This window comes from Temnothorax americanus, unplaced genomic scaffold (assembly GCF_048541705.1).
Source record: "Temnothorax americanus isolate GAGA-0224 unplaced genomic scaffold, ASM4854170v1 Scaffold9, whole genome shotgun sequence".
NCBI classification, from domain to species: domain Eukaryota; kingdom Metazoa; phylum Arthropoda; class Insecta; order Hymenoptera; family Formicidae; genus Temnothorax; species Temnothorax americanus.
In genome coordinates this window covers 2,221,449-2,243,696 of record NW_027509812.1, presented here as the reverse complement: position 1 = coordinate 2,243,696, position 22,248 = coordinate 2,221,449, and the positions used below count along the sequence as shown (strand labels likewise).

Sequence of the window (22,248 nt, the reverse complement as noted above, 5' to 3'; positions counted from 1 at the left end):
TATAATCTTGATTATGGTATAACGTATATCTTTCGCGTATAAATTAAATTAAATTGGGACTCGTGTGATGCGTCGCGATCGCAAGTATGACAAACCTTTTCGTCTGTTTCAGGATGCAGCCGATAGTACTTGCTCGTATAACGATAATCCCTACCGAGCTGTTTGTCGTTCTATCTATCTCTGTTTCTGATTGCGTGTGTGTGTGTCTATATATGACTACATATGTATCTCTCCACGTACACATGTGAAAATATATATGCACATACACACAGTTATGTATATCTCCTGATTATTGTTAATTGCTATGTGTCGTACCTGGAATCTATTGCCTCTATCTCCCTTGTTTATATAATTGTCGTATTAATGTAATGTGTCTTCTACTCTGTAAGTACCGTTACCGAAATCTTTTCTACGACTCTCGAATCTAACAAATCATTTTAGTTTACGTTAATTATTATTTAGAAGTTTCAGATTTTTATAGGTATATTTCATAATAATTTAAATATTGCTATCAAATGTTGCTTTGATTATCGGTGCTTTCTAAATGCACATATTATTTAAATTGCTATCTAAAAATTATTCTTGAATTAATTTTTACGTAAACTTTCAAAACTGCCTACCCAAAATAATTTCCTTGTCAATATCAGACGCTTGAACATCGGGAAATGAGATGTAAAAGTGCAAGAGAAGATTGTTTTCGCAAAATTGCATTAATTGTCTATCGAGCAACCGATACGCTCCCTCTTTTTGCACGAATCCTCGGAAGTGACGGTACTTATAGAAGAGTAATACAATAATGTACATATGAGTATATATACATATATATATATCTATAGATAGAGAAATATCGAGGCTCTCCACAGATCGACAGCCCCTCGAATTTCGTCTTTGTACAGATATCCAAATGTCTTAATCCGTCGAGGAGTTGAAGGAACGCAGTAATACGTCGATCTCGCCTGTCTTTGATTTCCTTCCCTCTCCTCTTTCTTCGTCCCGACCTTATTCCAACGTCCGTGAATCGTCGGAATTGATCAAGTCTATCCCTCACACATCTGTCTACCTTTCGCTGTGATTCGCTCTCGTTTCTCGCTCGCAGGTATCGCTCATTAACTTCGTAGCGTCGCTCTGTGGCGCTGGCGGGATTCAAGCCTTCAAAACTATGCGGACCCTAAGGGCCCTAAGGCCGCTCAGGGCGATGTCTAGAATGCAGGGGATGCGGGTATGTAGCCCACCGTCTCAGCAGACCTTGTCGCTTGCTCTACGTCTGCCGTGGAGAAGACGGCAGAATCGATCCCCTATATGTTTAATCCCTTCAATACCGGGGAGTATAACAGTGTTTCCTAATTTTATAATTCTCTTTTGAAAATTGATCATCTTTTATATCGAGGGGATGCAAAAACGTTTCTTTATACAAATATCTGCTTATATAGTCGTCATAAACGAATTTTATTTTACTTGAGCTTAATTTATTTTAAGTATAAAATATATAGCAAACTATTACATCATAGAAAAGTTATTAAATATTATGGAAGATAAAATTTTTTTAAAATATGGAATAATCGTAGAAAATACCCTAGTAGAGTTAATATTAAATTATGATTTTTTTTATTTAAAATTGATACGCAATTTAGAAATAATCATTTGATTTATGTTTTTTGCAAAATTTAAAAATAAAATTTAGAAACATGTTACATTTCATACGAATTAAGGGAAAATTTATAACATCATGTTCTTGAATATATTGAAAAAAGTTGTTAATCAAATCTATGTGATTTTTTTTCTCACGATGCGTTACCTCCTCATCAAACTATCGACTATTACGAATGGATCTTTATCTATAATCGTTTCTAAATTATTACATTATATTGCCATCATTTTTTTCTCTCATATAAACGATATCGATATGTACACATTATCTGATTCAATTCTCGCACTAGGAACAATTCCCAGATTATATGGGCTTGAAAATCATCATCGTTTCCCTTTTTCTCCCACGAAATTCGACCGACTACGTTTATCAAGAGCCTGCATCGTTGTCAATCACCATTTTAATGTAGATCGAGAAAAAAATCCATTATCTCCATATTTCTTAATATATATATATGAACTAAATATTAATTAATTCTTCAAATATGTGTTACTGTATTTAATTCTAATTCTATTTTTGAATGTTTTTTCGCGTATGATTTATATAGAATCGATACTTTTATAAATAATTGTATATATAATGCAAATGCAAATATATAAGGTATCCTATCAAGAGATTATCTTGGTAGAATGTAAGCTTTTATGTAAAAAATTATTTCATATAAAAACTGTTACAATTAAAAGATATAAATCTGACATTTGGCGATATTGACTCTTGAAAAACAAGATCGGTAGTCTGGAATCGACGGAAACTCAATATTATATCTCTTCCTGTTGCACGGGAACATGCTAAAATAGAGGCAGTCGCGAATGCACGGCAGAGCTTAGAAATGCGAATGCGTGACGCAGCGCGTAGATAATTCGTCCATAATTGATCAACACTACACTAATCGAAAACAACACGCACCATATAGAAACACGCGCTTATTTCATCCGTACATTGTCATTGATACACGAGTTGTACCATCTTATCTTCGCGAGAAAATGTTTATACGTAAAATATTTGGAAAAGTGCATTTTAACGCGAAGATCGAAGTGGAACATCGCGTATATCTGACATTGTAATTCACGAGCTTAATAATAGCGCGTGTGAAAATCTTATACGGATAGTCTTACGTTCTAGAAGCTCGACATACACACACACACAAAACTACTAGCCACATAAATCTCTATTTATATCGCATTTGGAATTAAATAACCGAATTTTAGAATATATTTATCCGATACACACATGTATATCGTACATTGTAAATTAATATTATTTCTGTCATGAACAGTAAAATTTGCGGCCGAATGTGGGATATGAGTACACAATGGGATACTTGACTCATCTCTCGTAACGCGTAGTGAAGGCTCACGACTTTATAATAATCGCGACGAATACGAATATCCTCAGATACTCCTTCATACTTATATATCACATACTCGCAACACAAGGTCGCTGAGACACTGGGTTGTAGTAATTATACTGTCATGCCCACGCCCTGACACTTCTACTTTACAGTAGCTCGCTGCAAACCGCTCCTCGGAGCGCTCAGTATTTTATTTCTTACATTTTGCTTTTGCACGAGACCACGAAGGTAGCAGGATCGATTGTTTCTGAATTTACAAGATTTATATGTTTCCCAGGACCTCTAATTCGTATTCGTGCGTAAATAGAAAAGAGAAACTATTTCATAAAATAATTCGCGTTTTGCGAAAGTAATTCTGGGAAACATATTAATCACGCGGATCGCGTAAGTTATCTAGAATTCTAAGTTACTCCTCTTCATTTTCAAATATTATATACTGAATGTCCTGAGAGAGGAAAAAAAGCACTAAATTAAAAAAAGAAAAAGAAAAAAGAGGCTAGATTTTTTCATCCAAGATATTTAGTGGTTATGGATCGCCCTCTTCTCGTCATTAAATTAGTAATTATTCCTCGAAATTAAAAAGATAAGATCTTTTTATCGAATAATATATAAGCTGCATAATTTGGCTTGCTTATTAACGTATGCTTATTAATATATGCGCCTAAATGAGAGCCCGCGCTACTCGTATACATACTTTTTGTGGGATATTCCGTATATAAATTGCTTAGACGTAGCATTTGCAACTGGATTGCTTAGTAGACGTGAAGTCCGAATGATTGCTTGTTTGCTTTCGTCAGTGCTTTTCGTTCGTGCTGCAACTTGCGCTTGCTTTACATGTTAAGCTTGCCTATGGCTACTTTCTTTAGTACACCTGAGTATGAAATTTGTAGATATAAAATTACACGATGCGCGTATCATCACTGATTCATGATCAATCAAAGTCATAATTACATTTTATCAATTGTATTAGTTGTAACTTCCCACTTAAATTACATACACACTAATGAAAAATATATTTAAACTACTGCTTACATAATGTTTACATAATTCGTGCATTATTAAAGAGTAAGAAAATTATTTAATAACAAATGTTATTTTTCAATGTAATAAGAATCTTTTAGTGTGTATGTAAATCGAGAACCGGAAAATATTCCTCTATTCAAATTTTAATTTATTTTTAGACATTTGCTTATAATAATAATACGTTATATTTTAATTCGAACAATCAGGACTACTTGCTCAAAAGCGCTTGTAGAGCCAAAGTATTACGCACAAAATTAAGCTACCGCACAGAAGAACGCAACGTATATTTTATTATTCTGTTTGCAATTATTAAATAAACATGTATATTATATAAGCAATATTAAATTTCGAGCGAATATTATTTTACGAGAAAATTTTAATATGTATCTAGTAAGGAAATCGCGTTATTCGTTTAAGAGTATTAATAGAATAATATTTTATTTTAAAATTTATTAAAAAATTTAAAATTATGGACACTTTAAAAATTATAAATCTCTTTAGAATGAGCCTATACCTACGCGTATAATTTTTCTACCGGAAATATAAGATGGTTATATCAGATTTATTTTTATAGGATAAATAAGTTTTCGCGTTTTTTTAGTCCTAACACGAGCACATTATGCGTATAGCGCGTGACACAATCGCATAATATAAACGCATAGACGCAGAAATTCTTAGCGAAATGTTACGAGTCTGCTATCGCGTCTAATCAAATTTCGTCTCTCATAGGTAGTCGTCAATGCCTTGGTCCAAGCCATTCCATCCATCTTCAATGTATTGCTGGTATGCCTTATTTTCTGGCTTATATTCGCTATCATGGGGGTGCAGCTGTTCGCTGGCAAATATTTTAAGGTAAACATATTTTTTAAATATGCGAATAGAAATTGACAATTGATTTTTCAGAAGATAAGTACACATTATTCTTTCCAATTTATAAAAATATTATTATAAAAATGTCATGAAAAAAGTAAAACACATCGTATATCGTACAATTTCATTTCCGTAACAGTGTGTCGACGCGAACAAGACGACGCTCAGCTACGAGATAATACCGGATCGTAACGCTTGCAATACCGAGAATTACACGTGGGAAAATTCACCGATGAATTTCGACCACGTCGGGAAAGCGTATCTGTGCCTATTTCAAGTGGCGACTTTCAAAGGATGGATCCAAATCATGAACGACGCGATCGACTCTAGAGAGGTGAGTACGGCGGTCCTACAATTCCTACTTTTTATCGCAATGTACATATCGTAACACGTCATTTAATCGTTTACAGCTGAATAAACAACCGATTCGCGAGACGAACATTTACATGTATTTCTATTTCGTATTTTTCATTATATTTGGATCGTTTTTTACCCTCAACCTGTTTATCGGAGTTATCATCGACAACTTTAACGAGCAAAAGAAGAAAGCCGGCGGATCCCTCGAGATGTTCATGACGGAAGATCAAAAGAAATATTACAATGCCATGAAAAAAATGGGCAATAAGAAGCCTCTAAAAGCAATTCCTCGTCCGAGGGTAAGTTATACAAATAATAAAGATATTATATCATGTATAACAAGGCACATTTTTCTCTTTTATGCCAAGTCTCTCGCATCTTTTAAAACATCTTAATATAAATGTGTGCCACAATATTATATCAATCACTTGTTCAAATTTCAAATATCGAACTTTGAGTTCGAATCATCGGCAATGAAAATGATCAAGACCAATTATTCATATCTAATTATTTCCGTAACATTTTTTCTACTAAAACATGTCGATAAACTTACACAATAATTTAGTTAATTTAGGTAAATAAATTTCCCACCCGAAAAAATAACTCATAATTAATTATATATAAAATCTGTATTAACATCGTGACTGCTAAATAATAATATCGGGAGCTTTTATAACGCAATAAAGAAATTGTACTCACGTAAATTTTGCTGGATAATTTATACAGAAAAATATTTATTGGATTTCACATCTCACTTGACTTTGTTTCAAGTGATATAAAGTCAAATTGTCAATACATATGAATGGGCTATGAAAAATTAAGATAAAATTGAAAAATATTAGAAAATTAAATGGAGATAACAATCGTTATGGCGTATTTTTTATTAAGTAAAGAGATATACAGCCATCAAATATTTCATGTCTTTCACTTAAAATGACACATGCATATTGAACAATTTCCAAGTATTGTCTTTTTGCATCATTTTATATAATATTTAACCCTGAAAGAGATATAGGAGAAAGAGATCAGGATTCATGCTTCTCAAATTCATATCTCAGAGATTTTAATTTAAAAAAAGTTTAGGAAAGAAACAAAGAAAAGGAAATCGAGAATCTCTAACTTATTCATAGAATTAACAATTTCTCTCTCTCTCTCTCTTATCTTAGAAACCTATCTGACTGTACAAAGATATTTAATCGCGCAAGTATCGCGCGACGTTAATGCTAGATTTTACTTCGCTTTACCAAATATGTAGAGAAGGTAATTTTTAATTTGAAAAAGATTATTCTATCGATCTTTATTTTTTCTTAATAGATTTGTTAGACACTTTACAAGATTTGTGTATTTTGTAGAACTCTTTCGTAATGCATACAATGTACCAGTTTACCGATCAGTGCTGCACAGATAATAAGATCTGCTTTGTCAGTTCCGTATGTGTGCATTTTTGTACGCATGCACAATAAATTAACCAACAGTTATTACATACTACACATAGTTCAGGGTTAAATATTTACATTAATTTATCCTAGCCCATCCATTTTAAGGCAATGAATCTATGAAATATTAAATTTATCTATATTTTAATTAACGTCAACTTTTAATTTCTGTTTTAGATGTTACAGTAGATAATGAAATATACATATACATCCAAGCACAATAACATTATTAAAACAGAAAATAAAATATAAAATTCATTATTATTATCAATATTAATATATAAAAAATTACCATGAGAAAAAAATTGAGAAAACATCCTTAGATCTTTCGTTATTTTTCCAGATGTTTTTATGCATAAATCTTTGGTAATTTTCATAAATTCATTGCCACAAGATAAAAAAAAAATGATTTAGCACTCACCGACACACGATGCGCAGCACCGGAGTTGTAGTACAGAAGTTCGTCTGTAAAATACAAATATATCCAAATTATAGAACTTCCGAAAGACGTAATATTTCAAAAAATTAATATTTCAAATAATATTTCAAAAAATAAAGATTTCGTGGATTAAATTCGTTCGTCGGTGAAATATTTCAGAAAATCATTAATCGCCGAAAAATCTTTTTAAATACAAACTAAAAATTTAATTTTAAAAATCAAATTTGTGTAATTCTTTACAAATAATTCAAACGATTACGAATGTTAAAAAAGTTTTCACATCCATCTACTTATAAATAAGTCTCTCTTGACATAAAAAAATATTTTCTATTATTTTACAAAACGGTAGATAAAATACCCCATTCGGCCGTCGCGTCGCGCAGCTGATTAATTTCGTAAGAATAATAAACGATAAGTAAATGTTACGTTACTCACCTCAGGGTTGCTCCGGCGTCGCCCGATGCCTCCCAAGCCTCCTCCTCCTCTCAGCTTCTGTCAACGCGTTCTCCTTCCTTTCGACACGACACACAGACACTCGCGAGTTCTCCTATGCGCGATCGCGAATAAGTCAATCACGATAATCGCGCGACACTTTACACGACACTCCCGACGCTAATCGCGCGCGACTCGCACTTTTACTCGTTACTCCGACGATGACGGCGAGAATAACGCGTGAAGAGAACAATAGCGCGAAACTACGGTCCACTCGGCAGTCTCGGCTCGCGGCACCCGCGACGTCTCGCGAATCAACGTAATGGCGTACCCCATAACGGCAAAGCGAATTCGAAGATCGCACGGCCAACTTCAGGCGCCACTAGCCGGGGCGACGCCGGCGACGATACACCTGTTGCGCCAAATTACACCGTACCGCCAAATTTTCGTACATTTTTCGCGCCTCGAACGATACGTAGCGCACGATCGCATTTCAGCCATTTCCGGACGATTACTTACTTCGCTTGCGTATTATAATTATAACATAAGTGAATAAACTCGCGACTTCAAATCTGAAACGAATATATATCCGCGACGGTTGACGCCGACCGCGACGCTGCTTTGTCGGTTGCTCGATCGCGTGACCGAATTCGACCGAATCTCGCGAGATACGCGGCGAGAACTGCCGATACGTAGTTAATAAATATTAGATACAGGATTAATCAAAGTTACGTTTATACTGATTAAACGCGTCGCGTCGCGTCGCGTCGTCGCTCGACTCCGAGACGTAGCTCCATCACGTAGCTGCGGCGACGTGAATGATCGATCGATAAGTTCGAAAGTGAAGTTGGCAACTCTTTGGGGTATCGCACGTCGCTCACGTCGCGAGTCAATTAATGGCGGATCGAAACGCGATCAATCGTCCAAAATATATGCGAACGATATTCACGAATTCACAGGCGACATATTCTCAACGCACAAATCTCAACACGCGCATTAGCAACAAATAATCGATGTATCGCGTATCACGGCTTTCCATTATCTCGTCTCGATTCGTATATGTATCCCGTGCTATCTCTCGATAGGCAAACGCGACGTAAAATTCAACGTACGATGCGAAACGTATTCGACTCGAAACATCGTTACAGAAATAACCATCGCTATCGCCCGCAAATATTACTACGAAACGACGATAATTTACTATTCCCGTCCGCCGTCGCCTCGATACTTGCCCCAAATGAACGAATCGCGCGAATATCTGCTTCGATAACAAATACCAAGCCGTCGCGTCGGCTGGATATGCGTCAGCGTAATCGTTAATCGTGGGAATTACGCGATCGCGCGATTGACGTTACATATTCTTTAAGCATTCGTAGACGATCGCGTTTGGAGCTTCGTTTCGTACCTACCGTGGTCGCGTTTCGAGAAATAATGTGACGTACGCGGGTCGCGGGACGCCAGCGACGCCGCTACCCGCCTGGCCCGCTCGAGTGTTGGAGCGCGAATGCGAGCCGCCTGCGAGCGGCGAGCGCTCCGACCTTGCGTAGGCACGGCGCGCCGCGCGCGGCGCGGCATACCCCGACGTAAACAATTTTGAAGGCCGCGAGCCGCGAGCGCCGCGAGCCGATGTCGACGGTTGACGCTACAAAATCTTCAACTTTATAAAAATGTTGTAAAATGAAATATACCATGTACCATGTATTGAATATTTTATTCTTTGCGTTTCACATTAGTTTCGACGAATTGACCATTGGATTATCGAGAGATATTTCGCGCTTCGTTTTGTAAACTCGTTAACATCATCCGATTAAAATTAGTATTATCCAATGATTAATTCCGCACGATGAGAGCGTTTTGAAAACTTAATGGATTTGTTACTTGAATTCTGATATGGATATACGTTGCAATTTGATGTATGCCGATAGTAAAATTTAACTCCGCGCGCGTCCGCGAATTGTTTAATCCCTTTTTAACTAAAAACTTTGGACGCGGTTTTGGTTTTAACTGTATCGTTTAAAAAGAATTACTACATTTAATATTTATTCGAAGAATATCTATCGATGTTACTTTAATTTAAATTGTTAAATCCTGAGATCTGAGATAAGCCAGGAGTGAAATTTTAGATTTCAATAATTAAAGAACAAAATCAAATTCTCCGTAAAAACGTAGCGACGTTTAATTTATGCGCGACAGTTAAAAATTTAGATATTGTAAATAATTAATTTGTCGATTGTGATTCTGTGTTCTCTACAATATATAATAAATTTAAAGATAAATTTAAACGAGCAGCGAAATAAAATGCAGCAAATAAAATTACCCTTGTACTGTAAATATAAAATAATGTATTTTTTAAGTGCGAATTTTATGCGCGACATTATTAAAATTATTGCGATATATATACATAATAGAATAAAGCAATAAGAAAATATTTTTCTATCGAGTTAAACGCTTAACGTCGTGTAAGAACAATTTCAAGTCACGTATAAATCGGCATAATGGATTTTTCGACTGTTCGCAGTGGCGGCCACAGGGAATAGTGTTTGAAATAGTGACGGACAAAAAGTTTGATATGATAATCATGCTGTTCATCGGGCTGAACATGCTCACGATGACAATGGACCATTATCAGCAGAGCGCAACGTTCAGCAACGTTCTGGACTATCTCAACATGATATTCATTGTGATATTCACCAGCGAGTGTCTCATGAAGATCTTCGCTCTTCGCTACCACTATTTCAAGGAGCCATGGAACCTCTTTGATTTTGTTGTTGTTATATTGTCAATATTAGGTAATGTAACGTAATGGTTGCTTTAGTCGTATGACTCGAGCGAAACGAGAGCGAAATGTGAAAAAGTGGCGGGCCTGTTAGCTTCCCTTCTCGCTGCTCGATAACGATGTACCTCTTCGCCTCTTTAGTACACTTCTTTAGACTGGTATCTCACGAGCGAGAACAAATCGGCGTGCCACGCTGTCTTGTTTCTCCGCTATACTTTTTTATGCACGCAGAATCTCTTTTCTCGATCAAGCGGACAGGTCTAACGTTTCGCTCGTGTCTCAACGACTGATGGATATCATTACGTTACGTAGCCTTACATTGATGTTGAATTTATTTCCCACCGTGTCAAACTGTCCTGTCACAACCTTATTCGTGCCCTACCAAGATGTTGTTTGGTTTCCAGAGTCGAATTGCCGTGCTCAGCGTTACTTCGTGTTGTAACTTGAATGAGAATTGCATTAAAAGTAGTACAATGTAGAATTTTTTTCAGAATTAACGATTATGGTTAATATCGAAGAAATTGAAATCACAGAATAAATAACTATCGTGACGTGACGCTTCGCATGAGCCATTCGGCACGTTAATCGATGTTGCAACAATTATTAAATCAAAGTGTGTTGGGTAAGATCGGGTCTGTATAAAATAGATTTTCGGATTTTTCGCTTATTGCCAGAATATATAGAATTATAGAATATATAGATCGATTTATAAAACATCTCTTTCAAATGACAGTAGTGAAAGAAATTTGTAATATCTTTAAATTTATCTTTCATATAAAGCACCGCATAATTTTAATTAGATTATATATGATAGAAAGAGCTTATATGTTTCAATTATTTTCGCTTTCTATGATTTTGTGAAATTTCTAGCCGAAAGAATCTAGTATCCAAGTCCTTGGAGCGCGCATGAATCTTTTAATAATCCATTTTCCAAGCACACACATTTTCTTAGAGTGAAAAACACGGAGTGTCAAATATGAACGTTTGTATCTCGCGGGAGAATTTGCATGTATTCTTTTTATCGAAAAGAAAGATATGACTTTCACAAATGATTTTTCGTATGATGTAAATAGCTTGAAAGAAAAAGAAATTTTTATAGAAACGTTTATTTCAAGTCCTATCTTTCGGAATCGCACCTCTACTAGTCACACTAGTTAACAATAGTTACATAATTAGATGATCCAGACGCATGATCTCGAACCCGTTAGCTCAACGATGCACGAGAATTTCATGAATTATGAATGAATTATGAATGAATTATATCATTAATGCACCATAAGTGATATCACCCTCGCTCGCTTTGTCCTCGATGTTAATTCGAGCTCGAAGGACCTCAAGTTTGCTGAAATGTAAATTTTTATTCCGACAGGTCTGGTGCTCAGCGACATTATCGAGAAATATTTCGTGTCGCCGACTTTGCTTCGTGTGGTGAGAGTGGCAAAAGTCGGTCGTGTGCTTCGACTCGTGAAAGGTGCCAAGGGTATCCGAACCCTTCTCTTCGCCCTGGCGATGTCGTTGCCAGCCCTCTTCAACATTTGCCTACTGCTGTTTTTGGTGATGTTTATCTTCGCGATATTCGGCATGTCTTTCTTCATGCACGTCAAAGACAAAAGCGGACTGGACGACGTGTACAATTTCAAGACATTCGGGCAGTCAATGATACTGCTGTTTCAGGTAACTAAGCTATATCGATCTTAATTTTTCGCTTTTATAGAAATGTTATATGTTTACTATTGCTTTACTACCGCTATTACTTTATATCATATTTTGAATTATATTTCTTGACGGTTTTTGTAAAATCTTAATGATGAAAATCATATGTTACGTTGATATTAAAATAGAACACATGCATACGCACTTAATATATGTATATTTTTAAAGATTGAAGGCGCGGGCAAGGATTTATCTTTTTTAAGTATTACTGAAAATCTTGTCTTCGACATATCGTTAATTATTATTATGTATTGACAGATGTCAACCTCGGCCGGTTGGGACGGTGTTCTCGACGGTATAATAAACGAGGAGGACTGCCAGGAGCCGAACAACGAGATCGGCTATCCGGGCAACTGCGGATCCTCGACGATCGGGATCGCTTACCTGCTCTCGTATCTCGTCATCAGCTTCCTGATCGTCATCAACATGTACATCGCCGTGATCCTCGAGAATTACTCGCAAGCCACCGAGGACGTGCAGGAGGGTCTGACGGACGACGACTACGATATGTACTACGAGATTTGGCAGCAGTTCGATCCGGACGGCACGCAATACATCAGATACGACCAATTGTCGGACTTCTTGGACGTATTGGAGCCCCCGTTGCAGATACATAAGCCCAACAAATATAAGATTGTGTCGATGGATATCCCCATATGTAAGGGAGACCTTATGTTTTGCGTGGATATCCTCGATGCCCTCACCAAGGACTTTTTCGCACGGAAAGGCAATCCGATCGAAGAGACGGCCGATCTCGAGGAGGTCAAGGCCCGGCCCGACGAGGTCGGCTACGAGCCGGTCTCGTCCACCCTGTGGCGGCAACGCGAGGAGTACTGCGCCCGTCTAATACAGCACGCCTGGCGGAAGCACAAGCAGCAGCGTCTCGGCGGGCCGAGCGAGGAGAGCGACGATCCGGACATCGACCTCTGTGTCCGGCAGACCAAGGTGCTCGTCGAGAGCGACGGCTACGTCACCAAGAACGGTCACCGCGTCGTTATACATAGCCGATCGCTGAGCATCACTTCGAGAACCGCGGACGTCTGATCGCCATCGTCGTCGTCGCCGCCGCCGCCGCAGCAGCTACCATCGTCGCTATCGCCGCCACCGCCGCCGTCCGTGCGCCGCAAATCGCTCCTCCGCAGCAGCCGCAGCAGGAGTAGGAGCAGCAGTAGCAGCAGCAGCAGCAGCATCGTCGACGACGATGATCACTCACCATTAGCCGTTCGCATTGCTCGCGCGGAGTAGTGACCTCCTCTCGCGTGTGCTCTCCATTGACAGCCTTATAGTTGTATAAAATAACATTCCTCCAACGAGTTGCCTTTAAATCGACTTTTAACGAGCCACGACCGTTGGGAGAGAGAAGGAGAGAGAGAGAGAGAGAGAGAGAGAGAGAGAGAGAGAGAGAGAGAGAGAGAGAGAAAGAGAGAGAGAGACACGTCGCTAGTTAGAGACGAGCGTCCGTACGAGGTACACAAGGAAACTGTGACGATGAGATTCATCGATTTTCGAACCGGAGGTGTGCGTGCCGTTTCTCGCCGATTGCCGAATACACGGCTTTCGAAGATCGGATTTTATTTGTTGTGCCGTCCGGATCGACAGGAAGAGGCGCGAGAGCGCCGCGCGGATTTGGAACTCGAGAAGAAGGAAGAAGAGAGGCTGAGACGAAGACGAAGAGGAACAACGCGGAGGCCGAAGCGTCGCGACGTCCTCTCCGAGCCGACTTCCCCACACCGAGACTCGCGAGAGCGTAACGTTGCGACGCGGGGCAAGAGTACCCGAGATCTCGCGGGATCTTTTCGCCTCTGTTCCTCGTCGTTCGACCGTAGTGACAGTATCGACGGCGATTCGCGCGTCGGGGCGACGCGCGAGCAGATCACAGGCAGCGTGACCTCTTGTCTACACCATCTTGTATCACATTAGCTCAATCTCGCGAATCTCTATATCCGCCGTTTGGATTTTTTACACCGTTTTACAGCAGTACTCGCCTACCCGCCCGCGCGACGCCTCGGGTGCCGTCGTCGAGCTCTGTCGCGGCGACATTCGCTTCGGAGAACGATATGTAATCGCGATACGTAAAATGGTAGGATCGAAGGGAACACAGGCCCGAAAGGACAATGATGACAATGACAATGCCGATGACGATGATACCGACGTACGATGATCACTTTCGATTAAGGACGAAGTAGACGAGCGAAAGAAAGTTCGCAGGCGGAAAAAGGACTCATTCTCTCGTGAAATAAAAATGTACGCGCGGGTAGTAGCTACTATACATTCGCTCGGCTTGCATCTCTCGTGGAACGGTGCGCGAATGCTTGATCGTGCCGCTTTGGTTCCACAACCTTCTCTCCCGCCCCTTCCAGCCCCGTTTCTTCTCATCCCAAAGGTGCCCGCGGGCTACCAGGTACGCAAGTACCGGTCGCTTCACGCGACGCGAATGTGACCTCCCCCAACGATGTTCGCTGTGAGATACTCCCCCAACCCCGCGCGAAACACATCCCGGGGTTAATACCCTCACGTCGGCGACGAGTCCGCGTCTCCCTGCCGCGTTTTTGGCTTTTTTACGATCACGTTTGCCATGTGTGCGAGACTTTTGTATCCCGATGGAGGGGATTCATTGTACCGTCGTTCCTTTTTCTTCTCTTCGGATTCTTCTTTCGCGGACTTGCCTATTTATCTCTATCTACTTGCCTGTCTGTGCCTCCGATCTTTCGCCGTCCTTCCCACACTTCCCTTTCGACCCTTCCGCGTCGCGATCCTCTATCGCAATTAAACACAAGAAACGTGCGTATTGGCAATTAAAAAAAAAAAAGTAATGAAGAAAAAAGAGAGAAAAAGGCGACGCCTTTTAATGTTCTCGATGAACGGCTGAAGGGGTCGGAGAGGAGGAAGGGCGCGATTCCGCAGATTCATCATCAGCTAGATATTTACACATTTGCAAAACTTACACGCAGTCTTACACGACGTAGTATAAAACGCGCTTCGGAATAAATGAATTAATACATTTTAATGTATCGTTATTCGAATAATCGCAATCGATCGCCGCGCGCGTAAACCCGTCTCACGTCGCAAATCCCGCAGCACATTGATATTTTAAATAGAGTTGTAATTATTATTATATTGTAATTATTATATATATATTGTGTATATGATGCACAGTACGGAGCGCGAATTTTATTCGCCCGATTCAGCTGGCGAAGTTTTTAATTACAAAGAGATACTTACTGTTATGTAAAATAGTTTGGTCGCTCCGAAATATATTGCTCTTTCAGAAATCTAAAGTCGCGTATCTTCAAAAGCCTGAAACAACACAGGAAAAATGTTACAGAAAGGGAGGCTTCCGCGTAGAAAGAGCCTTCTGTATATATATGAGGAAAAAAATTTGATCGTACAGCATTCTCGCTAATTGGACAATGAGAAAACCCTACGTTGTGCCTTTTGAATAACAGCAATCTTAAGCAATCTGACTTCGGTTTCCCATGCGATATCGCATCATTAAAATAACTATTTTCGACGATCCCTTGGGATCGTCATCGCGCGCATTCGCTCGAAGCCGTCGCTTTGTTCCCCGTCGCGAAAGCGAGCGTATCCTTCGCTTCTTGTTTCTCGGTATCGAGATATTTTTAACGCGCCGCGTCGGCGGATGTCAATAAACGCAGAATTAGACGGGTTTACGCACAAGACTTCGCGCGGAATCGCGTACAGATCCACGTCGACTTAATCGCGCTCGTGTCTGTCAAAGTTTCGCGATGCGTCCTCGATGATCGTCGGCGATCGTTTATCTCGATCGACGGTTACTACGATGGAAAGAATACGTATTCGGAGGTCCATTTCTTTAAAAACTCTTAGGGGCGGCTCTCCCAAGGGGAGAAACGTCCGTCCTGATCACGAAAACAAATTCCCCCTCGCTTACCGAGCGTCTCGCGCCAGATTTTCTTAACTTCGTTAGGACATGCTGATACATCGTGTATTCTTTCTACCGTGGTCGTTACCCCCGCAGTCGTCGTCGTGATTCCGCCACGAAGCGAGTACCTCCGCGCAACCTACACCCTACAGATCACCAAAGCAAATTTTGAACGTGTGTTAAACAATTTATACACGGAGCATCAGAGTTTTATTATAACGCGTGACGACGATGACGACATTGCTGACTTTGCAAACGGCCATGTTCGTAAGAGATATGTTACATAGTGTATATATATACATATACATATATATATATATATATATATATATATATATATATATATATATATAGAGAGAGAGAGAGAGAGAGAGAGAGAGAGAGAGAGAAAGAGAGAGGGACAGATGTTGTACGTGCAGGATGAGACGAGCAGAGCGCCCGCGTCTTTCTTCCTTTGACATTTTATTAGTCGCTCGAATAAAATTGCTGATTTTCAAGCGTTTCACTCTCGAACGCTGCATTTTTCTTCGGACGCTGGCTATCGTTTCCCCTAAAATGTCGGTCGGAGGACGGTTTTACGTGAGCGCGTCTCGCCTCGCACGCATGCACGCACGCACGCACGAGCGAACATTCGTCGTCGTAAGTATATATAACGAATTAACGAGAGCGTTATCGCAGTCACGCGGCGGCGTAAGCTTAACTTAAGTAGGCGGCGAGATAAAACAAAAACAAAAGAGAGATATATAATATATATATGTATGCGTGTATATTCAGTGCGGATTGCGCGATCGTTATTTTTCTACGTCTGCATCCGCGATCCGCGTAGGGTCGGTAGGGCGGAGGAAAGGGACGCGGCGGGTCGAGATGGGCAACGACGCGACGAGGAAGCCGGCGTGTGCTGTTGCCAGCACTTGAGAGGCGGCTATGCTCGTCGACAGGAAGTCGACGTGTGGGAGGGTGACGATCGCTGAAATTCGGAGAGAAAGAGAGAGAGAGATGGGGAGAGAATGTTTTCTCGCTGGTCGAGAACGCGAGCGACGAGCCTCGTAACTCGCTCGGCAGAGGCCTTTAAGGATGAGGACAGCGACGGACCTGATAACGAGAACAAAGGTCGTGTTCAGCAAACGTTGTCACGGTGATGTAACAGTCTTGATGCAATTGAATGTGATTGGTGGAATTACGAGCGGAACGCACCGAGGATAGAGGATTCGTTAGGATGACATCGTCGTGAGTTTGTGTCTCGCTGCACGTCCAGCATAATCGAGCTACGGGTAGGAACACGAATATACAAATGGGAATACATATAAAATATACCCATTTTTTAAATTAGCTTTTGATCTACAAAATTAGACATTTAATGATTAATTTTATAGAATATGCGGTATATTTATGCTTTTTTTATATGCGTTTCTCGGTGACATAAAAATAAAATGTATGAATCGTCATGAACATATTTTTATATTTCTATCTCATGTTTTTGCTTATGCTGTTCTCTCTCTCCGTCAATCAGATTCGATTGCTATTCAAACCGACCGTTGGATCTACTGAACGCAGCCACTAACGACAGTGACAGTGCTAATAACAGTAATAATGATTAATGACCATTGCGACGACGATGACAACTGACAACAACGACGACTAGAACATCGAAGCGCAGAGATGTCGTTGCAGATGACACAAAATGTTTCGAAAATAACGCGTCAGAGAAAGACGTTCGCTACCTTCACAAACGACGAACCGGATGAGCACCATTTGGAAATTATTGTACAAATAATTCACCCTATCCTATCGACGTCGAATTCTCGCTTTGACGAAGCTTCTAGGAGAGTTTTGTCCGACATTATAATGTCCTCGTAGCTTTTCTACGTATACCTATTATAACTGCAAATTCACGAATCTCGTCGCGGTTTTGTCCGACGATTTCACACCGGCGCGGCGAGTCCGAGACTCTGAATCTGAAATCGCTTCAAGACGCGCCGCTAAAATTAAACGTTCAACTCCAAGAAGTCTATCCGTGGAAAAGTAAAACATAATGCAACCGACACGAAGGGCACACGTCGTCAATTCTGAATTTTCTCGAGACACATTTGTCGCTTTTAATCTTTTAAAGATTGCGTTTCGCCGCGTTAACGTTGCTTTCGCTTCGCGTTGGAGGAACGGTCGGAGGGAAGTATATAGTTTTTATATCGCGCATCTGTAAAAATAGCCCTTCGACGGCACGATGCGTGCGTATGCGCGCAGCTGCGTGCCCGCATCTCGTTCGTTCGGAGACGATCATCGTTCTCCGTTGCGTTTCGTATATCGCCGGCCTTCCCCTCCGGTTTCCGAGCACCCGGGATCGGGATCGCGTCGCCCGATCGATCGACCGGGTTTCGCGCCGTCGACGTTGTCCCTCGAAATCGCGGCGTCTTGGAAACGCACGACGGACGACGACGACGACGCATTAAAAAAAAAAAGTCCCAGACGAAAACCTTGCTGGATAACCGTCGATCGTTCTTATATATCGAAGTACCACGAAAATATCCGATGGTCCGTCCGGCTTATTGTCCCGTACCTTATTCGAGGCCCTTTCCTTGCTTCCTCTTCCGTTTGGCCTCCCTTCCCGTTTCCCGTGTTGTAATATGTGCAAATAATTCGATAATAATCAAATCGCTTGTGCTCGTAATAATATATATTTTCGATACTACATTCGTCGAACGTGAATATAATAAAGAGTGACGCGGGGGTACGTCGCGTACAAATCTACATCGGAGCCGGTAGACGTTGCGCGTTGGTTAATCCCTTCCCAGCGATTCCAACTGTCGTTTCTAGAGACAGAAACGGAAAAAGGCAGATATAATCTCGGTTAAACCAACGTTCTTTTTTTCAAACGACGTTGATGAAACGTTTAACGTACATAATATCTCGCGAAACTTTACGCTGGGCGTTTAATCGACGTTTGCGCACGTGTTCCGGGATGTAGATGATTTATACGGGACAGGCGACGGACAGCTCCAGCTGAACGAACGCGGCCGCGATCTCCGGAAACGCCTCTTCGGCGATTAGCATCGCGAGTGCATCGTCCTTCCCCGATGGAGGCGCGCGACGGAGAGACGCGCCGGTAGAGGCGAATTTGCAAGGCGGTTTTCGCTTTTCACGATCGTCTTGAATGAATCATCCAAAGTGAGGGGCGGAAAAAAAATGAATCACGCGAGCAACGACGAGAGGAGTAGAGGCATCTTCTATTTCTGCGCGCTTTGGTTCATCATCCACGATAGATCTATCGCGACGCGTATTCGACGCTGACTCACCCGCGAATAATCGGGCCGTTGAAACGTTTCATGGAACCCCAGTTTGCATAATTATTGTGATCATAAAATGATGTCGTAGACACCTGTGATTTTGAGATTCAAAAGATCGCAGAGATTGTCGGATCGTCAAGCGTACCGTGGACAATTAGGTACCGGCGAACAATCGGTTATGCAATGCGTTCACTTTGAAGGACTTTTTCTGAGATAATCTCGAAATGCATATACCGCGCCGTAAATCCGCTTTAGGCAGAAGTAATGTCGGCGATGCACCGATTCGTCGACGGATGGAATGTTAGACGCCGCGCATTCAATCACGACTTCCCCAATAATTCGATCGCAACGTGCGTCGATTAACGTTTCGTCCGTGATATCGAATTGAAGAGGACCGCGAGAGGACTGTCTTACGAAAGATGAGACAATACTCGTCGAAGATAGCGCCCAAATGTCGAAAAGCGCGCAAACATTTCCAAGAATTTTTAAAAATGTTCCGTGCTCTCTCACTTTTCGACAAAGGACTAAATTGATTAATTATATGTCGTATGGCGCATCCACATTGTACAAAGTAATTCAGATATCAATTTCCCTCCGATTTTTTATCGAGATATTTTTTATATTCTCTATTCAGTTGACAATCTTTTTTTTTAGAAGGCAGTCTTTTCGGCGTTTTTTTGTATACGTGTCTCGCGAGGGTTACTTGAGAATCGATTGGTAATATCGCGGGGAGGAGAGGGGAGGGAGTCTTCATATATGAGATAAAAACGAGTTTGTTTGATCAATACGTTGCAACGACGAGATTGGTGACAAGAATAAAGACGGTGACGAAGACAACGATGATAACGACGACGATTACGACGACGACGACGACGACGACGATGACAATAAGGCGATGTCACAAAGGGGGAAGGGAATGGAAGAGTGTGCGTGGTGTGCTTCGTTGACTTTCGTTAATCTTTTCCAAAATGTACATTAAAGATATCAGCTTTTGCGCGACGATGGCTGTAAGATATAACAAACGAACAAAAAATAATAGGGCTTTCCTTCGTTAAGCGAGGTAAGACGAGGTTTAACGTACTTTCTCCGAGGACGATATACGCACGTTACTGATACGTATACTGCCGTTACGCATGTTATATAAAAAAGAAACTAAGTTAACTAATCTCGTAAATGCACGAAAATTTTCTTAAACGGATAGCAAGAAAAATGGCTTTGTAGTGTCTCGATATTCTCGAATCATTAATCCTACGTCGTGAGATAATAAATAATGATATTAATGAAATAAAAAAATAATTAATTAATTAAATATATATGAAACAAAAATCCTAGAGCGCTGGGCTATAAAGCATTGTAAAGTGTCAAGCTACGGAGCCTGTCGGCCAGTATAAATGAACAAGCAACTGCCATGGGTTTTCAAAAGCTAGGTAGAAACGTGCTAAGAATCCAATTTTAACGAAGAAGCTAGCTGTCGAAATATTTAATGAAAAAAAAAAAGAAAAAAAATGCGCGAAGGATCGTCCATTAAAGACAAACAAATCTGCGGTACGTGTGTGTGTGTGAGTGTGTGTGTGTGTGTGTAATACGCGCTCGCGCGTGTCGTGCGGACACGCGGTCGCGCGCGCACGCAAGACGAGCACGCGCGAAAACGAGAAAAAATACAAAATACAGAGAAGCTCCTCCGTTGAGAATACGACATTCATTACTTACACTTTTATTAACAGAATAAATAACAAAAAAGGAAATATATATATATATAAATATAAATATAAATATAAATATATGGGTTATTTGCACAATATTATAAATAATTACTATGTTTACTACGATTATTAAATTAAAGAGCAAATATAATAAGAGGATAAAAAAACTGTTGTTAAATAATTAATACAAAAAAGAGGGGGGAGTGAGCGAAAAAAAAATAATAAAGCGATTTACGCTAACGATCGACATTGGGTCAAAACGGGAAAGCGAAAGGAGGACGCGATGAAACGAGGATACGATGAGGGAGAGAAGGAAGAATAAGAAGAGAAGAAAAAAAGGAGGAGGATACGATTCGTTTGTTATCGATTAGTTAACGATCCTTACACATTATATTATTGTAATTATATAAAGTAAATGATTATTATCATAATAGTTACAATTAACAAGTTGTTACCGCTTTGTTATACATAATATAATTAATAATAAGATTAAACAGTAAGCGAATGCATCGTTGATTCGTCCTTTACTTATGTAGATACTAAAAAATATCGATCGACTATATTGTTTTCAATGTCTTCACCGTATCTCTTCGTTTGCTACCCGATTTCATTTCGTTGTCGAAGATTCGGTATTGTCGGCTTACCTCGCCCGGCCACAATATACACACGTTTTACAGAGATATTTTCAATAAACGAAAAAGCTTAACACTCACACCGTTGTATTTGTTCACTCCGTCGTCCCTGAGATTCGAGATTCTAATCACCGGCTCGTATCAGCGAAAATGAACGTGACAGTGACAATATAAGTACTTGTGTGAAGTAGAAGCGCATATATTTTATATTATCTCTTAAAGATTAGATATTTGGCTTATACGATCTCTAAACCTGTTTAAAGAAAGACTTATCAGTTTTAGTGAAATTAACGAATATAAAGAGCTCGGCGAAATATGTACTTGCGGAAATTTGCGAAAACGCTAGTTGGAACGCAGTGACGTTCGTTTCTCAATAAGCATTGTTTCGCAGCTGTCCGGAGGAACATTTAATTACAAACGCAGCCGATGCAAAAAGACCGCTATTTCCGAAAGGCGAAAACAAATTAGTTATTAAATTATACAAAGTAGCAATAAAGACATTTTATCAAACGACGTTTCGATCGTTGATTATAATTAACAAAGATAGCCAGTTAGGTCGAATGAAAAATCTTTCAATTATTTACTAGCGGAGTAAAAGTTTCTGATTTGGGGTTTAATTATACAAACTAACTTATAACCACGAGTTAACTTATAGCCGAATCGCGGATAGCGCGTAAATATACACT

At 40.1% G+C, this 22,248-nt stretch overlaps 1 protein-coding gene across 15 annotated transcripts in view; it reads left to right on the top strand.

Annotated features, from left to right (window-relative positions):
- The window catches only part of Para (sodium voltage-gated channel paralytic), a 48,107-nt gene extending 26,465 nt beyond the window's left edge, over positions 1–21,642 (top strand). For 10 of the 15 annotated variants that reach the window (XM_077425282.1, XM_077425283.1, XM_077425281.1 and 7 more), the window contains 7 exons: positions 1,097–1,219; positions 4,752–4,874; positions 5,032–5,226; positions 5,303–5,548; positions 10,075–10,345; positions 11,702–12,006; positions 12,304–21,642. In XM_077425282.1, the coding sequence (XP_077281408.1) occupies positions 1,097–1,219; positions 4,752–4,874; positions 5,032–5,226; positions 5,303–5,548; positions 10,075–10,345; positions 11,702–12,006; positions 12,304–13,089 (2,049 nt within the window). In that variant the 3' untranslated portion in view covers positions 13,090–21,642. The remainder of the gene's footprint in view (positions 1–1,096; positions 1,220–4,751; positions 4,875–5,031; positions 5,227–5,302; positions 5,549–10,074; positions 10,346–11,701; positions 12,007–12,303) is intronic. The other 5 variants (XM_077425285.1, XM_077425284.1, XM_077425286.1 and 2 more) reach the window with 1 other exon arrangement.
- The last annotated feature ends 606 nt before the right edge of the window (positions 21,643–22,248 follow it).